The sequence below is a fragment of the Aythya ferina genome (assembly GCF_964211825.1).
Source record: "Aythya ferina genome assembly, chromosome: 22".
In the NCBI taxonomy this organism is placed as follows: domain Eukaryota; kingdom Metazoa; phylum Chordata; class Aves; order Anseriformes; family Anatidae; genus Aythya; species Aythya ferina.
The window spans coordinates 5,383,255-5,407,652 of record NC_140320.1 but is presented as its reverse complement, the minus strand read 5'-3'; the positions used below and the strand labels follow the sequence as shown (position 1 = coordinate 5,407,652).

Below are 24,398 nucleotides of genomic sequence, written 5' to 3'. Positions count from 1 at the left end.
CACCCTGTTCATACTTCACTGTTTCTGTTCTTTTGTTGTCATCTTTTGTACATGTTCTGTGTTCCTTTTCCCTATTTGCTATCTGCTGTCTCTGTCTCTGCCAAAGAGCAAATGAAAGCAAAGAATTTGAATGAAATAGCAGGCTTTTATATCTGCAGTAGTTGAACAGATTTTAATTTACATAGATTTTTAATGTGATGCCTTACGAAAATCTTCAGCTCTTCTGTTTTTCCCCAGCAACTGGATAATCTGGAGATGTTGAATATCAGGCTCTTCCGTTTCTTCAACCGTCTAAGTTTATGTGCTGTCCTTTTATACACAAATTATGAGAGAGCCAGGATTAGGACTTTGTTATTGTCTACTTTATGCAACATTAAAAATATTGTCTGGGGGCTTAGCCTAATGCAAATATCAAGCCACTTATCTAATAGGCATCTTTAGCCAAATTGATGTAGTCTGGAAAACATGCATAGAAGCAAATTTTTACTAAGTAGTAATTTAACTCTGAACAGAAAACCCTCAGATATGCTCTATTCTTCAAATGCCTTGGCCTTTGAAATGCAGTTGGATTCACCACATCAAGAGCTTTACAATAGCAGAGAGGCACCAGGCTACTGCTTGTGCTTATTGAGTTTATTTTTCTTTATTTGATCTTAAAAGTTCTTTGGGGGAAATCTCTTATCAGCTCTAGAATGTGGTTGCACCAGTAAATAAGAAGCAGTGACATTAAAAGTAATTGACATTAAAATGTTGTGACATTAAAATTAATCATGTTTGATGGATGTTGGAGACGGAATCTGCAAGGCTCCAGGGTTTGTGTTTTAGCAAGTTTTGACATTCATTCTCCCCCTCAGTTCCTGCAGCTCTTACATAACCGCCTTCCCCCCGCTGTCCCCGAAACCTCATGCAGGGAGGTGTCGCTGGTTCGTAAGGGAGAAGGGCTTTTCTTGGAACTTGCAGCAAAGGCTTAAGGTAAAAATAATCAACCCACGTTACCGGGTTCTCTCCACTGAATGCACTGAGCATAAAACGAGGCGCAGGGAGCAAGGAGTCCTTTGCTATGCTATTGGGAACATCACAGCCGCTGACTGCCACGCTGTTGGTTCAGGTATGACAGCTTTTCTGTGAGACTGCAGGAAATGAGCAGTGTATTGAAGTCTGATTAAAGTGCTTTTCCTATACTTCTACCTTGGCACGACACATCAAAATAGCCCTTAAGGATCTGGGCTTTAACATGCCACCGAAGTGAGCAGCTGCCTTGGTGTAAGACAAGTTCCCCCATGCTGAGGTGGGAATTGAGTGTGCTGAAGGCTGTGACCTGCTCTGCCAGCTGTTAGGAGGATGTTGTTAACCAACAGGGGTTAAAAGGGAGGCAGCTGACAGTGGTGACTCCTCAATGTTTGGGAAGATGCAAATAGCAGCTGGTTTGGGGATCCTGCCTTTTTAGGATGGAAGAGCCTTAAGGCTCTGGTTCTCCTATCAGCTTTTTCAGTAGCTTGTGGCAAAATGGCTGTCCTACTCTGCCTCCTGTGAGATGGAGTGACGGATTGTCCATCAAACAGTGCTGGTGACCGACTTCCTAATCAGCACCAAAAGGTTGAGGATTAAGTGGACCACTGGAAGGTCTGCAGCAGAGCTGATGTTGTTTTGGGGTCCTTGTTCCCTGTCTTAGGGTAGTTCTAGGCTGGAACCTGGCAAAATCTGGCTGCTGCATGTGACTAGGGACTTTTTGTCTGATTTAGAAATAAAGGGAAAATATTTAGTTATAAGAATTGCACAAGGATCAGTAGGAAACAGTTGCCAGCTCCGCTCATGTGGCACCAGCAGTATGTCAAGAAGAAATGGGCAGTGTTTCTTCCGGACCTGGAGTTCTTGGAAGAGCTGGCAGGGCTGTGGCATAACATGACACCTGTGTTTCACAGCCAAATGATTTTGCATCAGCCAGGAATATGATGAGTGGCAGGAATGGCTGGCCACTGGTCATCATGCCTGTGAATCTCTTGTGAAGCAAGCATCAGGTGGAAAGCACAGCAGCCTGCTTCTCCTTTGGGTGGCTGAAGTTTAGCCAGAGGAGATGCTTCCTCCAGGCAGGGAGAGAGAAGGAGATGCAGCCCTTCTTGTTTTCGGTATGACATTTTCCAGCTTCCTTTTTTGGCTGTGTGGAGCTGAAGGGGCCTCAGAAAAACGAACCGATGTGTTGGGCAAGGAGCCAGCTACCTCCTTGCAGCCTGAGTGCTGTGCTGGCTTCACTTTCTGTCCTGTTTGGAAACCAGAAGTAATAAGCCAACACAAGTTGCTTTTTCTCCTCTCTCTGTGGACTGTGGGCTGTGTATGGTGCCAGCCTCCTCTCTGAAAGTCAGCACACTGGGCATACAGCCTCTATCACCCTTCCCATCTCTGACGGGTAACCTGCATGAGATCCAATGCATTTTCTTACAAGAAGCAAAAATACTGTGCCATAGGTTAATGTGGTTGAACTGAAGCAAGCCAGGGGCACCAAACCTTCTGCAGGCAGCCAGTCGAGAGATGCTTCCCGAGTTTTGTTTGATTTGGAGCTTGTGAATTGTAGAACCCAGTCCCAACTCTGCTGCTGTTTCCTTGTGACCTTGGTCAGCACTGCTGTGTCCCTAGTTAGCCATGGATGGATTGAGCCTTCAGGATCTGCTTTCTTTACTTTGCACACTAAACAATGTTACTTAGGAGCTTCACTGTGGGGCCACAGAGCTCATTTAACTAATGGCTGTGAAAGAACACCAAGGTCTCGGCATGGGAGGATCGATGGGAGAGTGATTTGGCTGTTTTAGTTGTATGATGTGCACAAGTTACTGTGGGACATGAGTGGGGGAAAGGTAACATTAAGGATGTTTTTGCTTATGCACAATGACACTAGTTAATTGAATGCCACTGGACAAAGTCCATTAGGCTTAAAATCAAGGTAAATAAGTAAAACTATTCAGTAGGCGCTTTCCTTTATGCTTTTTCTCTTCACTTGGTGATACCCAAGCCCCCGAGAACTAGTAAACAGGATTAAGTTAACCACAGCTTCTTGATATGTAAGGTAAAGCACTGAAGTTACAGCTGAGATATTAGATGGCTGATTTGCAGAGGTGCTGAATACCCTCAACTGAGTGCATGCAGAGTTGCAGGTATGAAGGTGAATAGCACCTTGGGGAGGCAGAGGAAGACCAGAGTGCTCAGTTTAGACAGCCAGCACTTTTATCTAGTCTTCCTTCTGACTGAAAATGCCCTCTTAAACAGAGGGGGAGAGCTGTGTGTCAGCTTCTATTAAAGAAAACTTACTTTTTTGGAGAAACCTAAACAGCAGAAATACACAGGTATAGCCATGGCCAGCCACGTGTTCTGTTTGCTGCTTGTAGCAATTCTGGCTCAACAATATTGGGGGCTTTTGGAGGACAAAATTTAACCCACTGGAACACTGAAGAGCAACAATATAAAAAGCAGATTCTAGCCTGCAGGAAAACACACTTGGTCATTTCTGTGGAGAGGTTACCTTCCTGAAAACCTGGGTTTATGTTTTCAGTATCACTCATAGAAAATAGAAGCAAAGCACACCAGCTGGAATGTTTGAGCTCCCTGGATCTTGTTTCAGCTCCCAAAATCAGCATAAGGCAGACTACTTTGCACATAGCAATGTTTTACCTTAGCAAATTGCCTTGGCCCTTTTTTTGCAACTTTCTGTGGTCAGTTAATGACTTATTCTGCTGGCACTTATGAATAAATGTCGGTGTTGTACAAGTAAATATTGGAGGGAATTCAATGTCAAATATATGTATGCATTTACTTGCAAGTTTAGGCAATTGGGAAGCAATATCAGGTGATGTATCTGATCGGATAGAACAGCTTGTTGTTTCTGTCCTGTGGAGAGGACTGAATATGCTGGTACTGGAGTAAAGAAACTGGAGACAGCTGTGACCTGCTCACAGATACTGTCAACAGTAAAAGAAACTAAATTCATTAACTAAATTATGTGCTCAGCTATCCCCACAGACCACACATGATAGGAGAGCTGGAGTTTACTGTAAATGTGGCTGACAAATGCCTGCCAGACATTACAATGGACTTAATCAGCAGAGAGCCCACCACCCTGCTCCAGCAGCTGTGTACACAGTGCATGTCGTGGCAGCTGATGCCAAAGTGTGGCCCTCAGGAACTGGAAGTTGGGGCAGCCTAGAAGTTGTGGTGAAGCAGGAAGGCTTAAGGGTTTAGGGAGTGCTGCTTGAATCTCATGGGTCCCTCCTTGACCTGCTATATGACTTTGAGCTTTGCACAGGATTGTGTAAAGCAGGAGGGATGGCTGGAGGCCTTGGATCCAGCCTCTGGTTCAAAGCAGGGTTGGCTTACATCAGGCTGCCCAGGACTTGAGTCAGTCCAGTTTTGAAAAACTCCAAGGATGCTGATTCCACAGACTATAATCTTGCATATCCTTGCGGTATTTTTTTCCCTAATATGACTGGAATTGCCCTTTTTACAGCTTGTCTATTGTCTCTCATCTATTTCTTGTGTACCTCTGAGAAGAGTCTGACTCAGATTTCTCTGTAACCTTGTTATTCCTTCTGTAAGCTTTTACATATTCATCCCTGAGGCATGCAGGTATTCTCACATACATTTGCATGGACAGAAGTGAGGCACAGAAGCTGCAGCTTGTCCAGGAACCCTTAATTCTGTAGCAGGGCTTGAGGTCATTCTGTAGAGTTTGTTTCTCGTCTGTCCAGGAAGCTTAGACGAATTCCTGGAGAAATCCCCACTGCCAAGTCTTCCAAATCATTCAGCAGAAAACTTTCATCATTTTTCTTCAGGCTGTTTAGACCTACTGAGATTCTTGCTTCAACGAAATGCCTGTATTCCTGCACCAATACTGAAGTCCTCATATTCTCTACTTTATCCTTTCTACTTTCCAGAGAAAGAGCTGGGGGTCCTGGTGAGTGTGAGCAGTGTGCCCTTGTGGCAGAGGCCAACAGCATCCTGGGCCGCATTAGGAGGAGTTGGTATCAGGTCATGGGAGGTAATCCCTCACCTCTACCCAGCAGTGGTGAGACCATAAGTATACTGGGTTTGGTTTGGGGCTCCCCAGTATGAGATAAATATCCTTGAATGAGCCAACCGAAGGGCCACAAAGATGATTAAGGGACTGGCATCTATTTAGAACAGGGCCTTGGACTAGATCAAGTTCAGTCCCTCACAGCCTCCACTATCCTGTGGTTCTCAAGCAGTTTTAAGGAAAATAATTTATCAGGAGCAGGAATGGATATTTAAGACAGATCTGCACAGTACTGCTTCAACATCTCCTGCTTTATGACCATGTTCAGAGCTGTACTTGATAGAAACCCTTTTTGAATTTAAGGAAATGGGTTAGTCGAGTTGTGGTAGGGACCTCAGTCTGCATAAGAAAGGAAAATATTTGCTTTTAGGTCGAGGGTCAGACTTCTTATATACACTGAGATGGAGATTCAGAGTCCCAGTGGTAGAACTGCAGCTGGTCATGCCCATTTCTTCTAGGCTTCTGTATACTTTGCCTGACCTTTACAGTATGTTTCTTGATAAGATACCTGACCTTTTCATATCCAATTAGCAGAGTTGTTCAACTGTTGCCTGAATCACATTTTATCCCCCTCTCCCCTCCAAACCCCTCTTTCTGTTCAGCATCTTGGAAACATTGTGCTTGCTCACCAGAGCTCGATGTGCAGCAGCTCCTACGGCTTCCATGTGCTCGGGACACTGCTACCCAGCTGCCACTTCTCACAGAGAGCTCTGCCTCTCCGGTCACACTTGGGGCATCCCTCCCTTCTGAGGAGGAACATGTGCCAGAGGGGAACTAGATTACTCTTTTGTGCAAAGGTCACAGGAATATTTGGCAGGCATGACGCTTGCATGTTCTCATTCAGGGTTTCCCCTAGCAATGGCCCTAGGCTTTTACAGACTTTCCTGCTCTGCAGAGCCCTTGGTATTTGCAAACATGCAAAATATATGTAACGTGCATTTCAGCTGCCGGCATGAGAGCCCTGCGGTGAGCAGAGAAAATCTGCTTCCTGACCAAGCTTGCAGAGGCAATTGGTTGGGTGATATGACCACTAGAAAGTAGTTCAGTGTGGTTCAGCTCTGACAGATTCTGAGCTCTTTAACCCTGGAATAGGCTCCCTCTCTGTCCCTCCCAATAATTTACAGGTTGTATTTAGCTTAAGAGATGCTGAAGCTTTGCTTTAGTCCTTCCACTTGCATGGTAGAAAAAGCCACTTAAAATGGCATTTAAAAAGTCACTACTCTCAGGCTGCATCTGTTTCTGTTGAAGTGAAATGGATCTGCTTTGTTTTACTCCTTATTCCTTTACCATCGTAAATGGTAACTCAAGTCATGCTTTGAACTTTTAAGACAAGGGTTTTGATAACTTATGTTAAGCTTAAAAAAAAAAAAAGTGTAGGTTTACAGTAAATAAATGGGTAGTTGAAAACAATAATAGGCTTTTCCATTTCAGAGATGCTCTGAAACTTTCACAGAAGAAAAGCCATTCATTTTCTTATGTTCCTTGGTTGCAGCATTGTTGCTGCACTTAACCGACTTGATTAATGTAACGTTATTGTGTAGCTGTGTCCTTTTTAGGCTGGTAGGCTGTTGTCTTGTGGAATAGATCCAGAAGTCTGGGGAATGTGGAGCTTGGCCCTCAGCTCATAAGCTGTGATCTTATGGGTAATGGAATCCTTCTCAGACCTCAGCATCCCCAGCTATTGTCACTGCACTGGTGTCTTAGGGTCAGCTGTGCCCAGTCATTGAAAAACATATAGGCGTGGGTTTATCATTGTCATGCTTTGCATTTAGTGTTATGCAACACTTCCTTACTTCCTGACTTTAAGTCCTTTTAAGTTCTGAATTGGTTGAAACAGCTGTGCAGCGTTGCTGTCAGCAGTTAAAATAGCTGTTGTGCTGCACTTTGGGAGATGCGTCCCTCTGAAGGGAGAATGCTTTCCAAATTATGCTCATCTTTTAAAATCAAAGCAAGTTCTCACGAGTATACTATTCAGTCTGCCCTTTAGTTCTTAAGTGTTACTAGGAAGAACCTCACAATCATTTTGAATACATAGCCTACCAAATGCAAGATCAGACCTAATTCAGTGCAACACAAACTAACGCTCAGCATGTAGAGATCTTGTGAACTGTCTGGCTGATGCCAGCTGCCTAAGATGCAGTAGGTGGGTGTCTCTTCCAGCATTTACAGGGGGGTTTGCATTGCTCTGTAATCCCTACTTGTTCAATTTGGCTTCAGAAAGCAGGATTTAGAGTGAATCTGGTCTTCCAAGACTTAAGTGCATGTATAGAGATGCAGCAGCTCCTGGCACTGGGGGCTGGACAGAACAGAAATCTGTTCTTAGGGCTCTGCTTGCAGCTGGGACGCTGTTATGCCAAACTGGGGGAAAGACGTAGGGAAGGAGCTGAATAAATACTGATAACACAATTAAGAATGCAATCGTTATTTACTTACATACTGAAAACAGTGCAAGGACAAGGCTTAAGAGAACCAGATTTCTTGTATTTTCTAACCTCCAACAGGTTCAGTAAGTGTAACTTAATTCTGGCTACTGCTGCAGTGGTGAGAAACAGCTGGGTAGGCAGTATCTGTAACCCTGACCCTTCCAGAGTCAGCCTGCTGTTGGTCTTGCTGTGCTCAGCCTCAAAGATCGCACCTTGTATTCATCCCAGAAGTGCTGCAGAATTTCACATCTTCCCCAAGACTTACAGGGATGATGGGGAGGAGCTGCTGCTGCTGTTCATTTTCTGCCCTACAGCTAGGCTGTAGCTGAGTGTTTGAGATTGAGTGACTAGAAGAATATGAAAAGTGACAGAGTGCTAATACATTAGGCATTCATTCTGTATCATATTAGCAGAGCTTGTAGTGGATAAGTGAGATGTCATACCACGTTATGTGCAATTATGGGTGCAGAACTGAGCATCTCACTGAAAAACATGGATGTGCTGAACAGGGGCTGAAGCCTGTTCCTTAAAACCACATCCAAATTGTTGAAAATGTCTGAGATGCAGAAAAGGATAAAGTTTGCTTGTGAGTACCTTCCAGGTTTCTTGGTAGCTTTCTTGTCATTCTTATAACAAGTTCAATTTCTATGACAAAAAGCAGCAGCAGAACACAATCAGTTCAGCACTTTCTGGTTAATCTGTACGTTTTGGTGCTAAGAGGCGGCAAAAAAAAAGAATCCTTAATAGAGCCGTAGTTTTATCAGGAATCTTTATCTCCTCTTTAGGAAACTTTCTGAGTTATCTCAGCTGATACAACCCATTGCTCTCAAATCACAGAATTTAATATAGATACTGGAAATCCAATTTATATCACTATAAGTTCTTAAGGTTCATTGATATAGTATAGCATTTTAACAAAAATTAGTTATGATTAAGACAGCGACCTAAAGATTTGATAATAGCAAGGTTCACATGAAACTTACTGCAGGGTATTGGGGCTTTCTCAAGTTGTGTGCCTAAGGATTTCCCCTTGGTGAATTACTCACCCTTTTTTTGTGGCATTAATCAGCAGATGATCTTTGCATCTTGAAGCCTGCCCTAAGAGGTAATTGTGCATCAGTTGTCAGCAGTGCTAAACCTTGGAGATGGCCCTGCGAGGTGTCCTAGCTCTGGGGGAGTTCCTCGGTCACAGCCTGCTGTGATCCCAGAGAGCTCAAGGGGCTCTTTGCTTAGAACCATTATTTATAGGCGCATGAGATGATTGACTATTAGTCAGTACTTTTCCATTCCGGCTATGATTCAGATAAGGCAGTTCTGGTATTTTCCACCAACTGTGCTGTTCTGGTGTATTCCAGAACCTGGTACTTCTCAGATTGGGCTGCGACTCAAGACACAAGGGTTTGAAATGTGACTGGGGAACCCGTTCGTGCTCTCCTGTTGCCCACTGACAAGAGGGATGTCTTAACATTAATCTTAAACCGTAGCTGGGTTTGGGGAAAGAACTATTGCACCACACTCAGCACAAACCTTTGTAGGGTACTCAAAGCAGCCCAGAGATGCTCTGAGGAAAAGGGAATATCCGACAGCCTTAGGTGCTTCAGCCCCCTGAGGATGTGATACGTACTGACAGTCTCTGTACAGATCTCATCCACGCAGCTGGAAATCACCAGCTGCATTACTGAAAGGCTTAGATGAGCTGTGTTCCTGTAAAAAGAAGACACCTGGATCATTTTCCTGATGAAATGCCTGGACTAGAGGCTAAGGGACTTCACACATCCCTCTGTACAAACATTTTGTGACCTATTAAATAGGAAGAAGCAGTTCTGATGTAGTCTGTTCTGTTCTCTATGGTCTCCAGGGATATAAATCCAGACCTGCCTACTTGCACTTGATTTTAAAATACAATGAGAAAAAGGACAGACACAGTACATACATAGCTGCTGGCTGTCTCTGAGGAGCCTCAGCTAACCGAATGCTTTGACATTTTTCCAGTATTCCAGAGTCTCTGCAGGGTTTGGACTCAGTTGCATGTTGGTGTTGAAGGCAAGCTTCCTGCTGGCTTTTTCTGGGGACAATTTTACCTCTTGCACCTAGGAATGTGTAGGTAGGTTCCTTAGGTTGAATGTGGCCACTTGTACTGCTATGAGTCCCTCATTTGTCAGCCCCAGGCTGGCACTAGGGGCAGCATGGATGCTGCATTTAGGGTATTTCTGTGCACACATGGTATGCTCTGCCACTATGCTGGTGTAACAGCTCACCACGGCTTGCCTCCCTCATCTCAGAAGGGCCAGGGAGTGAGGGACTGCTCTCAGGAGCTTGGAGGAAGGGTGGCCAGCAGCTGGCAGTGTTTCTTCTGGCAGGAGCCTCTTTATCACCAGAAGGATTCTAGCCCCGCCTGCGCTTTTTGCTTTGTCCTTGCGAACCTCTAAAAATCAGAGGCTCTGGCTTTGTGAAATGTGGCTTTTTCTCTTCTCCTTGGGCCTTCCTAGCTCTGCAGCGGTTTCAATTCCAAAGACTTCACGTCACCCCCATGGAAACTCGGCAGCGTGCTGGAGCTGCCTTTGCTTTCTGTTTAACAGCCTCCTCAAACCTCAGCCCCAGCGCATGTGGTTCCAATTACAGAGGACCTCTGCAGTGCTATGAGGATAGGCCGACCTCTTCATTTTGACACAGCCAGCCTGTCCCTGCGGGAACTGACTGCTAGCTCACATTTTTCTCATTTGAGATGCTTTCACTTCACAACCAAATTCCTGAAATCAAAGGGAGGCTGAGGGGAGCAGGCTGCAGGCAGCATGCGCTGGGGGCCAGGTCTTGGTCACTTGGAGCACTTGGGCTCTCAGGGGGAAGGCGACCCCTGGCCTTTCTGTCTCTGCCAGCCAAGGAATACAGAAAGCAGATGTCCCAGAGCACAGCCCTGGCTGAGTTAATTATCCTTAGGAGACTTCCAGCCGCCCCCAGCTTTTCCTCCCTTGCACAAAGAATGCAAAATAGCTGTCTGTAAGAAGACACCATTTTGTATTTATTTTGGCCTAAAATGCTGTCAGGGTAACTAACTGTTAATGCTAGAGTGGTCTGATGGCGAGTGTGGGGTGTCAACCTTGTGGGTTCTTAAAGCTCTGTCACAAACTGAAGTAGCTATTCACCATTTTGGTTGTCCACAGCAGAAACTACAGAAAACTTAAAGGGGAGATGCAAGATGAGGTGCAGGTCTGTCCTATCGCTACTGATCAGTAATAACTTGAAGAAAAAATGATTCATTTCTCAGCAGAGAAGAAGTAGAACTAGTGTCTGTAGTGTCATTGATACTTGGCTGATCTGAGTTTCAAAATCGCTCAACCATCTCTTAAGTTTTACTTCAGATGTAGTTTTTTGGCCACAAAGAATTCTGTAGTCAGCCTCCTATTGAAGCATGTAAAATACTAAATTTGTTTGTTACCAAATGCTCAGATCTTGTTCATTAGCACTCGTGAGAGCACTAGATGGAGTGAGGGCAGACTTCGGCTTTTCCATGAAGAAGCTCAGTAAATAAAATCTTACAAGACTGCAGTAAGATCTAACAGATGTGAAATCTTAAATTCCTGGCATGAAGGAGTGGTTCGAAGTTGCACCATGTCAGGCTGAGCTGTTTTTTAACTCTCAAACATTACTCTTGTGTATATATTGTTTAGACAGACACTCTCTTTAAATACTTGCTTGAGTGGATTGCATGTATTAAGCCTGTCAATAAGCGAGTCAAATGTACAGGGTTATTCAGCTAGAGAAACGTTACCTGTCTGAATAATACAGTGGACACTTACTCTTTGGAGTGTGGACTAATTTAAACTGTTTAAGTTGAAATTTTTTATTCCTTTTAGTCAAAATGGTCTAAATGAAGTATACTTCTACAAGCAGTTCAGCCTGCAGGCCTAGCTGAGCGTGGGATTGTTGGATACACCGAGGTGGTTTTCTAAAAGCAACCCTGGATTTTGAGAAGAATGTGTTATTCAGAGCACTGCGAGACCAAACCTTCCCCATCATCAGGCAGTAGGATTGCACTGAGGTGTGAAAATAATTCATTTGAGAGCATCCCCAAGAGGACTTGACAGGCTACCAAAATTATTAATGTTGAAAAAATCTTGTCTTTAGCAAACTATTTTCCAGTTGCCCAGACAGTTCTATAAGCCGTCCTATAACAGTCCTAAACAGTCCTATAAGTCCTATAAAATACTTGCTGCTCTGTATTCCTTGGATTTGAAGCATTAACGAGGGATAAAAGACAAATCTTTCTCCGTTGTCTACTGGGTGCCAGAGCTATTGTCTTCTTGAACAATTGTGCAAGTGTTAAGGCATTACAAAGGTCTCCTCCCCCAAAGAGAGAATGCTGCAGTGTGTCAGCAAGGCTGGCACCGCACCCAAGGCTTTTTTCAGGCCCGTGAGCAACTGCTTTGCAATGGGTTTAGGGCTCCTGCTCCACAGAAACAAACCGACCTCCCTTGGAGTCGTGGGATGCAGGCTGAGTAAATTGCTGAATGACTTGTGGCAAAGAGCCCCACACAGGATGTGGAAGGGGAAGAGGTTTTTTGGGTAAGAACTGTGGAGCCTGCATACATATTGCATTACTGAGTGAGACCCGGGGGTCTGACATTTGAGAAAATCTTGTCTTAATCTACTGTCATCTGCTGCAGCCAGCACAAAAGGCCTCACCCAGAATGTGCTCTGCCTTTCTGGAGCTGGGTAAGGGGCAAGGTCTGGAGCCTTCTGCACCCACCCAGCACAGCAAAAGGCTTGCCCAGAGCAAGCTGCTTGCTCAAACCCGCTGATGTGTGCTTTGGCCAGCATGCAGGGCTGTTTGCTGCTATGAAGGGTTGCCCATAAGGAATTCCTCATTTAAACAATTTAGGCTGGAAAATAACTGAATGCTATCTGCAAACTCCCATTTCTTTGAGCTGTTCTTTCTGGGTCTCATCTGCAGATAAATGAGAGAACCTCAGATAGCATTTATTCTGTGAATAATAACTCAAAGTAACTAGATCGCTGCTCAGACATGGTCTCTAGTTCCTTTCCATTTCAAAGACATAAATTCCAGCTCATGTCTAAAGGCAAATTTGTGTTTCTGTTCGATTGTCTCACTTATTGCCACAGTGAGACAAAAAAAGCATGAGGAAAGCATGTGGGCTGTTCACTTCAAGCTCTTGTCAGATTTTGAACAGGTAATTTTGATAAGCAGCATCCTCTGTGTACTTCTAGGAAGCTGTATTTTGAGCTTCCTTTTGTCTTTGTGCAGGTATAGGTGACTGGAAAGAGAAAGTGAAGGTTTTGTCTATAGAAGATGAGCTTACAGGTGAAGGGCTCCTGAAATTCAGAGCCTGCTTGCTGGGGGCAACAAGAATAGACCAAGGTGCCCTCCTAAAAACAGTCTATCCAAGCCAGTGATGAAGGAAAGTGATACAAATATACTCCATCAAAAAGCAATTTTTAATCTCAATCAGAGTTTCTAATGTAAAACTGCATTTGAAAATCTAGAATACCCCGTGATATGTATACAAAACCTCAGTGCTCTGCTGGCATTGCACTTTGAAGCTGCTGCAAATGTGATGTGAATGCTCACTACTGTTGCGCTTTAATTAAACTTATTGATCAGCCATCTAGCAAATATCAGCGTGTTAATGAAGGCAGCCAGCAGCAATGTGGCTGCAGGAGAGAGCAGGCATTTGTCTTAGGCAGAAGGTATAATTGTATTTGGCAGATGGAGCTTTGGGACTAGTGAATCCAGTGATAAAGTGGATTAATTTTCCCTTTAAAGAAAGCAGCTAATGTGACTGAAAAGGAGCTTTCATGCTCATCAATTCATGCAGAGATCTGTGCAGAGAGGAGTGTTTGATCCTTTGCAAGACTCTACCTGTCTGATATTTCAAAGTGTTTTTGTACACGTGTGCGTGTAGCAGATACCTTCTATACAAGTGCTCGACAAGTATTGACTGAATATTGGGAGCTGAGGGATGGTCATGGTCTGAAAAGAGGAGTGGGAACAGGGTGGGTAATTCTGTTCAGAATAAACAGAGTAACAGAGAAAGCTAAGACAATGTCACCTGATGTCACTTCTCCTTTTTTTTTTTTTTTTTTTTTTTTTTTTTTTTTTTAAAGGTTAAAGTCCCAGTGTTTGAATGCAAATGCAGGAATAAATTTAGCCTACGTAACTACAGCTTCTCAAGCTCCTGCCAGTAATCTTGCTATGTAATCATGGGGTTGTGTTCAATACACGTGTGACGTATCTTCCTACCGCTGCCAACTCTCACTGTTTTAATCTGTTTCACGGTAATTGGTCTAAAAATTGAGAGATTTCAGCTTGCTTCTTTTCACAGGGGAAAAAAAATAAATAAAAATGTTTGGGGGCTTTCTTCTTGCACAGCAAAACTTAAGAACAACACAGCTGCACTCTGAAGATTCAACACAGAAGGCAAATGGCATTCATGCCACAAAGCCACGTGGAAGCTCGCTTGCAAACATTTTCATTTGGTTTTGTAGCAAATCTGAGAGTCTAATCTGAAAATCTAAATACACAGGTTTTCCTTTCCATACCTCTGATCTTTTGGGCTGGTTTTAATCGAAACTGAGCTTACCAGAGCCCGTTTGTTGTCTGGAGATCTGTAAAGCAAAGAATCAGCCCCTGATTCAGTTTAGTTCTAGCAGGGCAGCAATACGGAAGGAAACCGGGACAGAAACTGCGAATTTCGCTATGATTTAAGCAGTGCGGGTTGAAAATTACTCTTTTCTGGGATGCGCCATCTGCTGGCTTTGGTTTCAGGGCGTTAGCTTGTGTTTGGGGTTTTTCCTTACGAACGTTGAAAGGACGCAGCTTCCATCTAGTGGTTCGTCTTGGCAACTTCTTTTTTCCTGACAAACCGTTTTTGATGACTTCTGGTGGTTGTTTGGGTTGTTTGATGTTGCTGTTCAAAGAGACTTCGCTATTCTACTCGCACCATGCTTTTGTAAGGTTGCCAGGCTGTTTTCTTGTTTCCAGTGCTGAATTGCATGCAGAAACATCATTCGGTTTTAGGAAAGAAACTCTAAGCATCATCAGGCTGATGTAGGAATAAATCTATGGACTCTGAAGGTCTTTTGGGCTAAAACGTCACTTACAAAACAAGGGAATACAAGGAGAGGGCAAAACCAAGGAGGCAATCTGAAATTTTGAGTGCACTGAGGATGTAGGTGGATATATTAGCAAAAGTTTCTGTGACTTGAGTGTTTGCAGCTCTGGAGTGCAATGCCATCTGTTCTTCGTGCTTAAATATCGGTGTGAAACTAACTCCCTATGTATGGATAGATGTCCCCTTTAATCAGCTGCAATGTATCCAGGAAGCCAAGCTGTTGGGCTTGCTTTGATGCTATGAAACAAATGATGAAGAACCTTTATTTTTGGCCTCTGACCACCAGCATCTCTCTTTCAGCTTCCTGTTCTGTTTGGCTGGCTGAGGCTCAGACTGAATTTAAGAGAGTGGCTGAAGAAAACGTGACTTTGCCCTGTCACCACCGCCTGGGCCTCCTGGAGCAAGGGAGCCTGGATATTGAGTGGCTGCTGCACATTTCTGAAACGGTGCAAAAAGCGGTAGGTGCATCCATGATCAGCACCTGGTGGGAAAACTGCCTTGTTTCCATGTTGACATCAGCAGCAGATATTAATTTAAAGAGACTTGTGATTTTCTTTGCAATTTATACTGAGGAAGTAAGCAGCACTTTAAAAAAAAAAAAAAAAAAAAAAAAAAAGAGAGAGAGAGAGGGAAAAAGCTATTTAAAGAGATTTAAAATGTATAAAAATTATTTGATATTCATTGTATTCATTGATCATATATTGGAGTGGGTATTGATTTTCTATCTGGGCTTTCTTTAAATCAACACTGTTATTTAATCAGTCATTTCTGGATAAGCCTCAAAATTACCCTTCAGGTTTTCGGAATTGGCTTTCGATTTTATAGGTACAGGTATTAAAACCTTAGTTTCAGGGGAAAAAAAAATAGTAGTTTAGTATTTAAAAAATCAAGTTTGTGTTAACTTAAATTAGCTAGCTGAATCTAGCTAAGATTAGAGAATACATTTACATATTGTGGCATAAGCTTGTGTCTATTTTGATGCTAGTATAAATGCTCAAATATGAACCTTCAGTGTAAATACAGTTTGTCTCAGTCTCAGACTTGAAATCCAGGTTTAATTTTCTGTCTTGCCATAGGTTTCCCGTGTGACCTTATGTAAGTCCCTTAGCCATGCAGAACCTTAGTCTGCAGTTTCTGGAAACGCTTTGTTTTGTTGTTCCATATGAAAGTAAAATTCCAAGTGGCTGATCAGAGACTGTCTCTGCCCCACAGGTGATCACTTACTCTGGAGGCCGCGTTTATGATGACCTCAACGAGGAGCAGAAAGGCCGTGTTTCATTCACTTCCAACTTCCGTGCTGGAGATGCATCCTTACAGATCATATCCCTGCAGTCCAGTGATGCAGGGAATTACATATGTAAGGTCAAAAAAGCTGGGCAGTATGAATGGGTTCGCATCACCCTGAAGGTTGTAGGTAAGATCATCTTATTGTTTTTCCAAAGGGGAAAAAAAATCACTAGGCTCATTTCCTGAAGAGAGATTTATTTCAGTGAAGTATAAATACACACAGACTTCTCATGATCAGGTTTCACTGTCTAGCTCCATATCAACCTTTGCATTTTTTTGGCAAAGGACAGCACACAGGAAGAGCCCAGAGAGCTGTTTTGAGGTAAGTGTACACACTTGCAAAATCACATGAACTGTTCTTTCCGAATTATCTCTATGATCTCATCGCACAAACTAGAATGACTTCCTAGTGGTGATCGCTCTGTCTAGTCTCCTGCTGAGGACTCGGGGTTCATGTCCAAGGACCCCAGACTGATCCAGGTCATAAGGTGATGAATAAACTGCTGTGGTTAGCACTTCTCTCCCTTGATTCCGGTTTACCAGTTGGCGTTTGGCATTTATGCTATCATTCCATGGAAGCCCTGCTGTGGCCTGCCAGATGCTGTGGGGAAAAGGAAGAAATGGCGAAGCAAGGGGAGGGAAGGAAGTTCTCTAAATAGTACCTAGGAGAGAAATGTAGTGTTACAGCTCCACCGGTGCAAGTATCCATGAGGCAGATTTCCCCATAATTTCTATGTCTGAGCCAGCCAGCTCTACTTTTTAGACTATGAAGTTGCACAAGGTTGCAGTTGAAGTCCACGAACAAATATCAGTGGTGTAATTCCCCAATGCTTTCCAGAGAAGGCAGCTTTTGAAAGCTGCTTAAATGTGTCCTCTTGCCAAAAAAAAAAAAAAAAAAAAAAGTGTGGGGGGGGTTCCACTGAGAAAACAGTCTGCTGTGTGTGCATGACCTGTGTTTTGTTTCTTACAGAGAAGCCTTCCAAGCCCAAATGCTGGCTAGAAGGGGAGCTGTCAGAAGGAAAAGACCTGTCCCTGCAGTGCCGCTCATCCTCTGGCACTGCCCCTATCTCCTACCGATGGCAGCGCATAAATGAAGAGGACGAGAGAGCTGAACATCTCCCGCCCACATCCAGAGTCAGTAAGTCAGGTCATTTCCTCTTGGAGCTCTCTGTGTGCTCAAAGCCAGATAACCACCCACATGCACAGTCATGCCTTTCAACTGGGGATCCCTTGCCAGCAGTGACAACAATGGTGTATCAGTGCTCCTCACTGCTGCAGCTGGATGCTGTGGCATGCTCCACCCTGCACAAGGAAGTCTGAGTTGTAGTGTTTTGCAAAAGGTTGACAAGGAGCTTTCTTGAGGTGTCATTTGCTCTTGAGCTGATTTGATCTGGAGGTTCAATGAGTTCTGCTGTGTTCCATCCACCCGTATAGTCGCTTAGTCTTTTATGGTTAATCCTGGTGTTGTTTTTCCTGTTTCAGACATTTCTAATCCCGGGCAAGTCTTACTGAAGAATCTTACCCAGATGAGTACAGGGTTATACCAATGTATTGCCACCAACGAGGCTGGACAAGAAAGCTGTGTTGTACAGGTGACAGTGCAGCGTGAGTATTGGCACATAACTAATATTCTCCCTACCACATGAGCAGTGCAGCTTCTCAGCTGTCCTATTTCAGCTGATGAACTCTGCCACACCTTTGCCCTTTTGTACTTGAATCACATGCAACAGTTCTTACTTACTACATTTCTGTTTTGCTCAGCAGTCCTTATAACCTAGAGTGGTAAATATGCTATTTGGGCTCAGCTGTTTTGGTCTGTTAAAAAATCTGAGTTTTGAGAATGACTAATAGAATATTGGGGGGAGGAAAAAAAGGTGAGTGGGTTTGCTGAATCTCCAGCTTTTAGTAATTTCTGGGTGTAATGACTGTGTGAGATTACTGTCAGATATAAAATCTCCGTGAGTAGTCCCTCATTCAAATTCCAAATTAAATGTTTGTTGGACTTGAGACAGCAAACTAAAGACAGCCTGGAAAGGCTGACTCTGACTTGAAGTAAAATGTAAATTAAAAAGCAACTTTTTGACACAGTTTGATTTTAATCCAGACTTAATAAATTCTGGCCAAAATATCAGAGATTAAAATAAATGTTCTACCTGATGAACCATATCAAGGGTGTGTATGTGTCTAGGTACCTGTGTCTTTGCATATGCATGCAGTAAAAAGGGTGGAGTGTGGCATCAACACTGACAGCAAGTACAAACAATAAAACAATACAGGTTAGCAGGTTTTTATGTGCAGCACTCAGGGGCGATCAGCAAGAGCTGGACTTGTGATAAAAGGCTGCTAATAGAGAGGTCTCTTCTGTGGAGATCTTTAGCTTTGGAATTTGTCTGCCCAACCAGGCCTGAAATAATTGGAATATGGTCATGTAGCAGAGAAAACCTGTTCCCCTCAGGCATTTTACTTCCCCTCTGATGTAGAAGCATGCTGGCAGCTCTTATACCAATTGGATTGGTTTGAAACCTCATTTTGATTCGCTAAACCCTCCACAGGGACAAGCCTGAAGGAAATAACTTTCAGCCAAACCCAACCTAACACTGAAATGAAGTTTCATACAGGTTCAGCCAAGGGCTCATAGACGTTAGGAAGTGTTCTCTCATTAACTTTATTATTATGGATGAAAAATGCCTTGCATTTGCACAGTACGGTCTTCCTTTCTCCCTTCCTCTTTGTCATCCTCAGGTCACTTTTTTTCCAATTGAATAATTCATTCTGCAAGTAGATTGTAATCATTTCAGGGTGAGTTGAAGGGGGAAAAAATCCTTATGGGGAAATATTTGTACCTCATGGGGAAGTATTTGTAGTTCAAATGCTCTTCTGCCTCTGCAAAACTGCTTGGTACTTATTTTTTGGATGTGGGTTGTCCTGTCTGCCTCTGTGCTTTGTGTGGTTCTGGGCTCTTATGTGAGGATTTCTCCTCCCCGTTTCAATTCTGACCCACAGCTGCAGGCATAGCTCTTGTGATCTCACCCTTCTGGAGGTGAATGCTTTTCTCAGTCTTGGCTCAGGTTCCGAAATAAGCGCTTTAAGATAAATTGGTTCAATTTCTGCATGGTGACACCAAAAGAAGTAGTCTGATTTATTACATGCTGTTCTGATTTATACACAATGGTATAATTCCTAGTGTGGGCTAGAATCTGACCGTACGACTCCTGCTGGGAGTTTACCAGCTAACACATTTATTTTCTGGACAACAGAAGCTCAAAATATTGGTATGATTGCTGGAGCAGTTTGTGGCGTGGTGGTGGGACTTGCCCTCCTTTTCCTGGTGGTGAGGCTGACAATAAGGAGGAAAGAAAAGAAGAGATATGAGGAAGAGGAGGCCCCAAATGAAATCAGGTAACGCCTTTCATTTAATCCCTCACCTCCTACCCTCCCTTCTTTCAGTTTCACATACACCCAGCATGATCCACAGTAATATCTCTTTTTCGCTCAGTTAAGTAACTGAGATGTTTTAAGTAACTGTCGTGAAAGGTTGTTCTAAAAAACTTGTAAAGCCTCCCTGAAATATCACTGACATTTTTTTTGTTAGTGTGAGAATAATACTTGTGAAGACTTTCCAGAAAACAAAATAGAGGAAAAAAAAAAAAAAAAAGGTATTTTTCCCAGGACAGATTAGCATAAAACAAAATAAAATTACATTAAATGCAATTTAGTATTAATTATTCTGTTGCTTACAATTTCAGCATTTTCAAGCAGTTACATAGTTCTCTCCAGGATTAAACTCAGCCCTTATGGTTCTGAGAGGTTTGATTTTTCTTTTAAATTGCTTTTTCCTGTTGGGAACACTACGAGGCAGGCAGGTTCTCACAGTCCTCCTTGAGTCTTTTGAACAACTGTGCTTCTGGATTTAGCTCAGGGAGAAAAATCCCCTGAGCTTCTGGGTGCAGAGTTGAGAAGCCTCACCCCTGGATGGGCGTACCAAGAATGCTGATGCATGTTCTTTAAATTCATCTGTTACATGTGTGTGAGGTCTGCTGCTCACTCCTCTAAGCGGAGGTTGGACTGTAGCCAATTGAGCTTAACCTCGAGAAGGAAAGTGCTGGAAAAAGATATTTCCAGGAAGGAGTTTTAGCTCCTCCTGCCCTTGAAGAACCCCCTCGCCTTGTTCCATCCTTATTTCTGTTTGCCAAGGACTGCCTGCCCTCATATGACATCTATGTGCTGTTAAGCAGGCATCTCTATAATCCATCCAGTAGCTGATTACACTGGCTGACAGTCAGGTTGCCTATTTGGACAGCAAGAAGGTATTCTTTGCTGATTTATTCCCTTCCCTTTTCCTTGTTCTATTTTGCTTTCAAATCTCACATACCTTTTTATTTTTAAGTCTGAGCCTACTCTATCACCTTTTCATGCATGATTTTTCTCGCTCTGGGCCCAGTTCTTGCACTTCTTTCACTACCCACATATGTTAAACTGATGAACTGGTCTCAGCTTGTCCTGTTGAGGTAAATTGTCATTATGAGTAAAGACTGCAGAGCAGGCAGTACTGTCTGAACTCTTTTGCACTGACACTTGGCATTTGGTCCACAGACCTCAAAGCCACACAGAAAGAACCAGTCGTGTGCACATGTATTATAAATCTGTTTGGCTGATAGCTCTGCAGAGCAGTAATGAATTCAATCCACCAAGTTGTGTTGCACAGAACTCAGAAAACCCTGTACCTTGCTCAAACTGCTTGACAACTGTGCATTGGTGACTTGCAACTTCAGTGCGCAACTGCTCATTGCAGCAGCAATTCAGTCTGGCAAAAATGAGTGTTTCTGTTCTCATGGCATTTGAACCCTGCTGTGTTTGATTGCAGAGAAGACGCAGAGGCACCCAAAGCCCACCTTGTCAAGCCCAGTTCCTCATCCTCTGGTTCCAGGAGCTCACGCTCGGGTTCCTCCTCAACCAGGTCGACAGCCAACAGTGCCTCTCGCAGCCAACGGACTTTGTCAACAGAAGCTACTCCCCATCTGACTCCTCCCCAGTACAGCCAGAGGGAGACGGAAGGGAAGGAAACCGAGCCAAGGAAAGTCGACTACGCTAACCTGGTGAAAATGGGAGCCACGCAGGTCATGGTGCCTGCCCAAAGCCGGGCGTTCCAGACGGTGTGACTGCTCACCAGCCACCTGGAGACTCCTGCCATCCAGAAGCACTTCACACACCACCAGCCACATAGGAATTGTTAGATTAGCTAGTTATCTCCCTGGTCAGCTTAATTTTAATCACTTGTGATTATTGACACAACAAGAAGCCCTCCCACTCAACTCTTTCTTGTATCTTCCAGCACTTGGGGTTCTGATACAGATTTTTTTTTTTTTTTTTTTAAGGAGGATAAATTTGAGGGGAAAGGGGAGCTTTTTATTTTAATTACCTTGTTGGAAATGGAACGCTGAGCATTTTAAAACGACCGTTGAAAAATGTCAGCTAAGAGCTGTACAAATGAAATGAAGCCAAACTTCAGGATTTTTTAAAAGGGATCAATAGAAGACAAAAAGACACAATATTCCAGTGAGATTTAAGGGGGAGAGGAAAGTCTCTTGTACTGCTTTTGGAGAACTTACTAAAAGATGCATTGTCTCACCTGAAGATTTTGAGGTAGACTCTGCTGAGGCTAGCCTGGTGGTCAAACCTCAAAGGGAACAAACACTTCACATTTTCTGCGTTCATTCTTCTAGTGAAATACTTTTGGAAGCTGTAAGAAAAGCAGAAAGGAAAGGAGAATTCAAAAAGGTCAAGAGATGCAGAATTAAGGCATGTGTGAACTAGCCTCTACTAAAGAGAAAGGAGCCTATATGTCAAGGAAACAGAGGTGCTTTAATTGCCAGAATAACATTATTGATGCATCCTGAGAGATACAGCAAGGAGCTGGACTCTGCTTTTATGGACAGCACTGTAAAGCTGCAGTAACTCCACTGGAGTTGTATCTGTGTCAAATGAGCCTTAGTGAGATGAGAATTGTGCGCTTAATCCAAAATGGAGGCATACCTCAAAAACTGAGGGCTGCCGATCTACCAAAAAGCCAGGAGGAAGCTTTTGAAGGATTACCAGGTTTTGAATTCACCAGTTTTGGGGTGACCCACACAATAGAAGCCTTGGAGAGCTCTTCCCAAGGTTGAACAAGGAGTATTTTTGGACTGACCTTTGGGCATCCAGGTAAGACTGAAGATGCAGTGACGGAGCATGTAATGAGGGAAACACACTGGGGACAGGTAAACAGGTGCAGTGAAAAAAGGAAGAAAATATCTCCGTGCAGTGTCACACTTAGATATCAACCTGTGGGCCACATTCTATATTTGAGGCTTAAACATTAGCAGGACTCTTAATAAATAAATAAACAAAAATTTCAAGAATCAAAATAAAAACAAACAAAACCCTTCCTGTGACTGTTAGCCAGAATAGACGTTTTTAAGGGGTATAGTCTTATGCTTCAAGTGAAAGGCCAATTAGAAATGATGAGAGATAGGGGCAGGCCTTCCTCTGGAGGCAGGTATTCCCATAATTTTTAATCGTTAATACTTTCCTCTGAAGGACTTGGTTCTGACCACTGCTACACAGAAGACACTGAGTTTTTATGTTCTAAATTCCTGTATTCCTAAATTGATGATCTTCCATTAAAAAAAATAAATAATAATAATCCTTAATCTGAGGGAGGGAAGGTTTTCTCCAATTTGTGGAATGCATCTACAGATGGATCAGCTCAAAAGACCCACAGATTTCTGATTCTTTCACTCTAGGGATTGTAATTAATCTCTCTTTCTGAGACTCAGCATTCTAGTTTACAGGCTTGAGATCTTAGAAAATCTGATTAAAATGAGGCCTTGTTTGGGCTACATCTGTGTGAGAAACAGGTTTCAAATTTGCCCTATACTACCTGAGGACTTTTCTTCCTAATAACAACCACCCATTTTCATCCCACATGCTGAGATTCTGCTTGTTCTCTGTACCACAGCCACCTAACCACCCTCAGTATGACAAAATACTCACTTGTTGGGCAGGGAAGGTCTTGAGTCACAGATTTAAACAAGCGGATTAGCTGTTTGTTAAGCTTTTACTTTTATGAAGGCTCCCGGTATCGGATACCTTGCAATTTTACCCAGGCGGTTTCCCTGGTTACTCCAGAGGTGCCTTCCTGGGTCAGCTTTGTTCTGGTGGGTTTGGCTGTGGCTGTTTGGAAGCAGCAGCTGTGTCTGTGACTCTCCTGATGTTGCTTTTTTTTTTTTTTTTTTTTTTTTTTTTTTTTTTTTTGTGGGCCCTGGAGGCCTAGGCACTGCAAGATGCTTACGAGGCTCTCCAGAGCTTAGGAAAGTCCTGAGGAAAGACATGAGAAGTGCTTCTGAAGTAGTTCGTGGTTTTATGGTTGCCTATTGTGCTTGATTTACCTCAGCAGGTTATCTGGGGACACCTGTTCCATGCAGAGAAACCCAGGGGTGAATTTCTCAGCAAAGCACGCACGCCTGAGCAACCAGCAGCTGATTACCACAAAATGAGGGTAACACTTCCAGCGGCTCCGCTGGTTACAGTTTAAGCACCAAATACTGTCAGCTAGCTTTGAGTCACAGGCCAGGCTTGCAATTAGCAAAGAGAAGGGTGCTCTGCCTACAGCCTGGGGGCTGCTTGCTGCCAGCTACGATTTGTCTGGCCTGCACCAAGCAGATGCTTTCCTGGAGGCCTTGGGGAGCAGGCTGCTGGACGGAGCCGCTATGGCAACCCTCTCCTGGCATCCAGTTTTCCTGGAGCAGGGAAATCACTCCCTGTTAGCCGTCTGCCTCCATGGGGTGAAAGATTTATGGGCCTTGGGGAAAAGTTGGAAGCAATAGCTGAAGCCTGGTGTGTGATGATTCCTGGCCCTGGTCAGGAAGCAGGAGGTCTTGTGCCTGCTATCCATGCACGTGTGGACTGCCCTGTGTACAAAACCGTGTCAGGAAAAACACTGTGGCCCTCTCCTGCCTGCCATGGCATTAAAATGTATGGCCCTGGCCAGAAAGCGTGGTGATTTAAAATCATTAAGTCTGCAATGAAGTGGTGCTTTTCAGCCCGCACACCGGTGATCTCACAGGTGAGCACCAAATCAATTCCACGCTTCAGTTGCTAGCACAAAGCCCGAAAAAGTTCATTACTCAAGGGAAATATGAGAAAGAGATCATTTCTAAGGGATTTTGTTTTCAAGGGGACGTTTTCTGGGCTCCAGATGATGCTATCAGGAGTTGCACAAGGGAAACAAATGAACCATAAGCCAAACTCTATTTTGTAAAATAGTGTACTTAAAGCATTTACTGTCGTATACCAGTTATTACTAGTGTGATTAAATGCGTACAGTTTTATGTAGCTTTCTTTTGTCTCAGCAGCTAAACTGAGCTTACATCTCTTCTCTCTGCTATAATTGGTGTACTTGTACTGTGTCTGAACAACTCAGAGGAAAGCAAATATTTATTATTGATTCCTTTGAATCAA

General features: G+C 43.5%; 1 protein-coding gene across 4 annotated transcripts in view; it reads left to right on the top strand.

Moving 5' to 3' along the window:
- Window positions 1–22,629, top strand: part of CLMP (CXADR like cell adhesion molecule) — a 46,344-nt gene extending 23,715 nt beyond the window's left edge. For all 4 annotated transcript variants that reach the window (XM_084495803.1, XM_084495806.1, XM_084495804.1 and 1 more), the window contains exons 3-8: window positions 14,913–15,070; window positions 15,825–16,026; window positions 16,870–17,037; window positions 17,382–17,504; window positions 19,157–19,298; window positions 20,764–22,629. In XM_084495803.1, the coding sequence (XP_084351929.1) occupies window positions 14,913–15,070; window positions 15,825–16,026; window positions 16,870–17,037; window positions 17,382–17,504; window positions 19,157–19,298; window positions 20,764–21,058 (1,088 nt within the window). In that variant the 3' untranslated portion in view covers window positions 21,059–22,629. The remainder of the gene's footprint in view (window positions 1–14,912; window positions 15,071–15,824; window positions 16,027–16,869; window positions 17,038–17,381; window positions 17,505–19,156; window positions 19,299–20,763) is intronic.
- The last annotated feature ends 1,769 nt before the right edge of the window (window positions 22,630–24,398 follow it).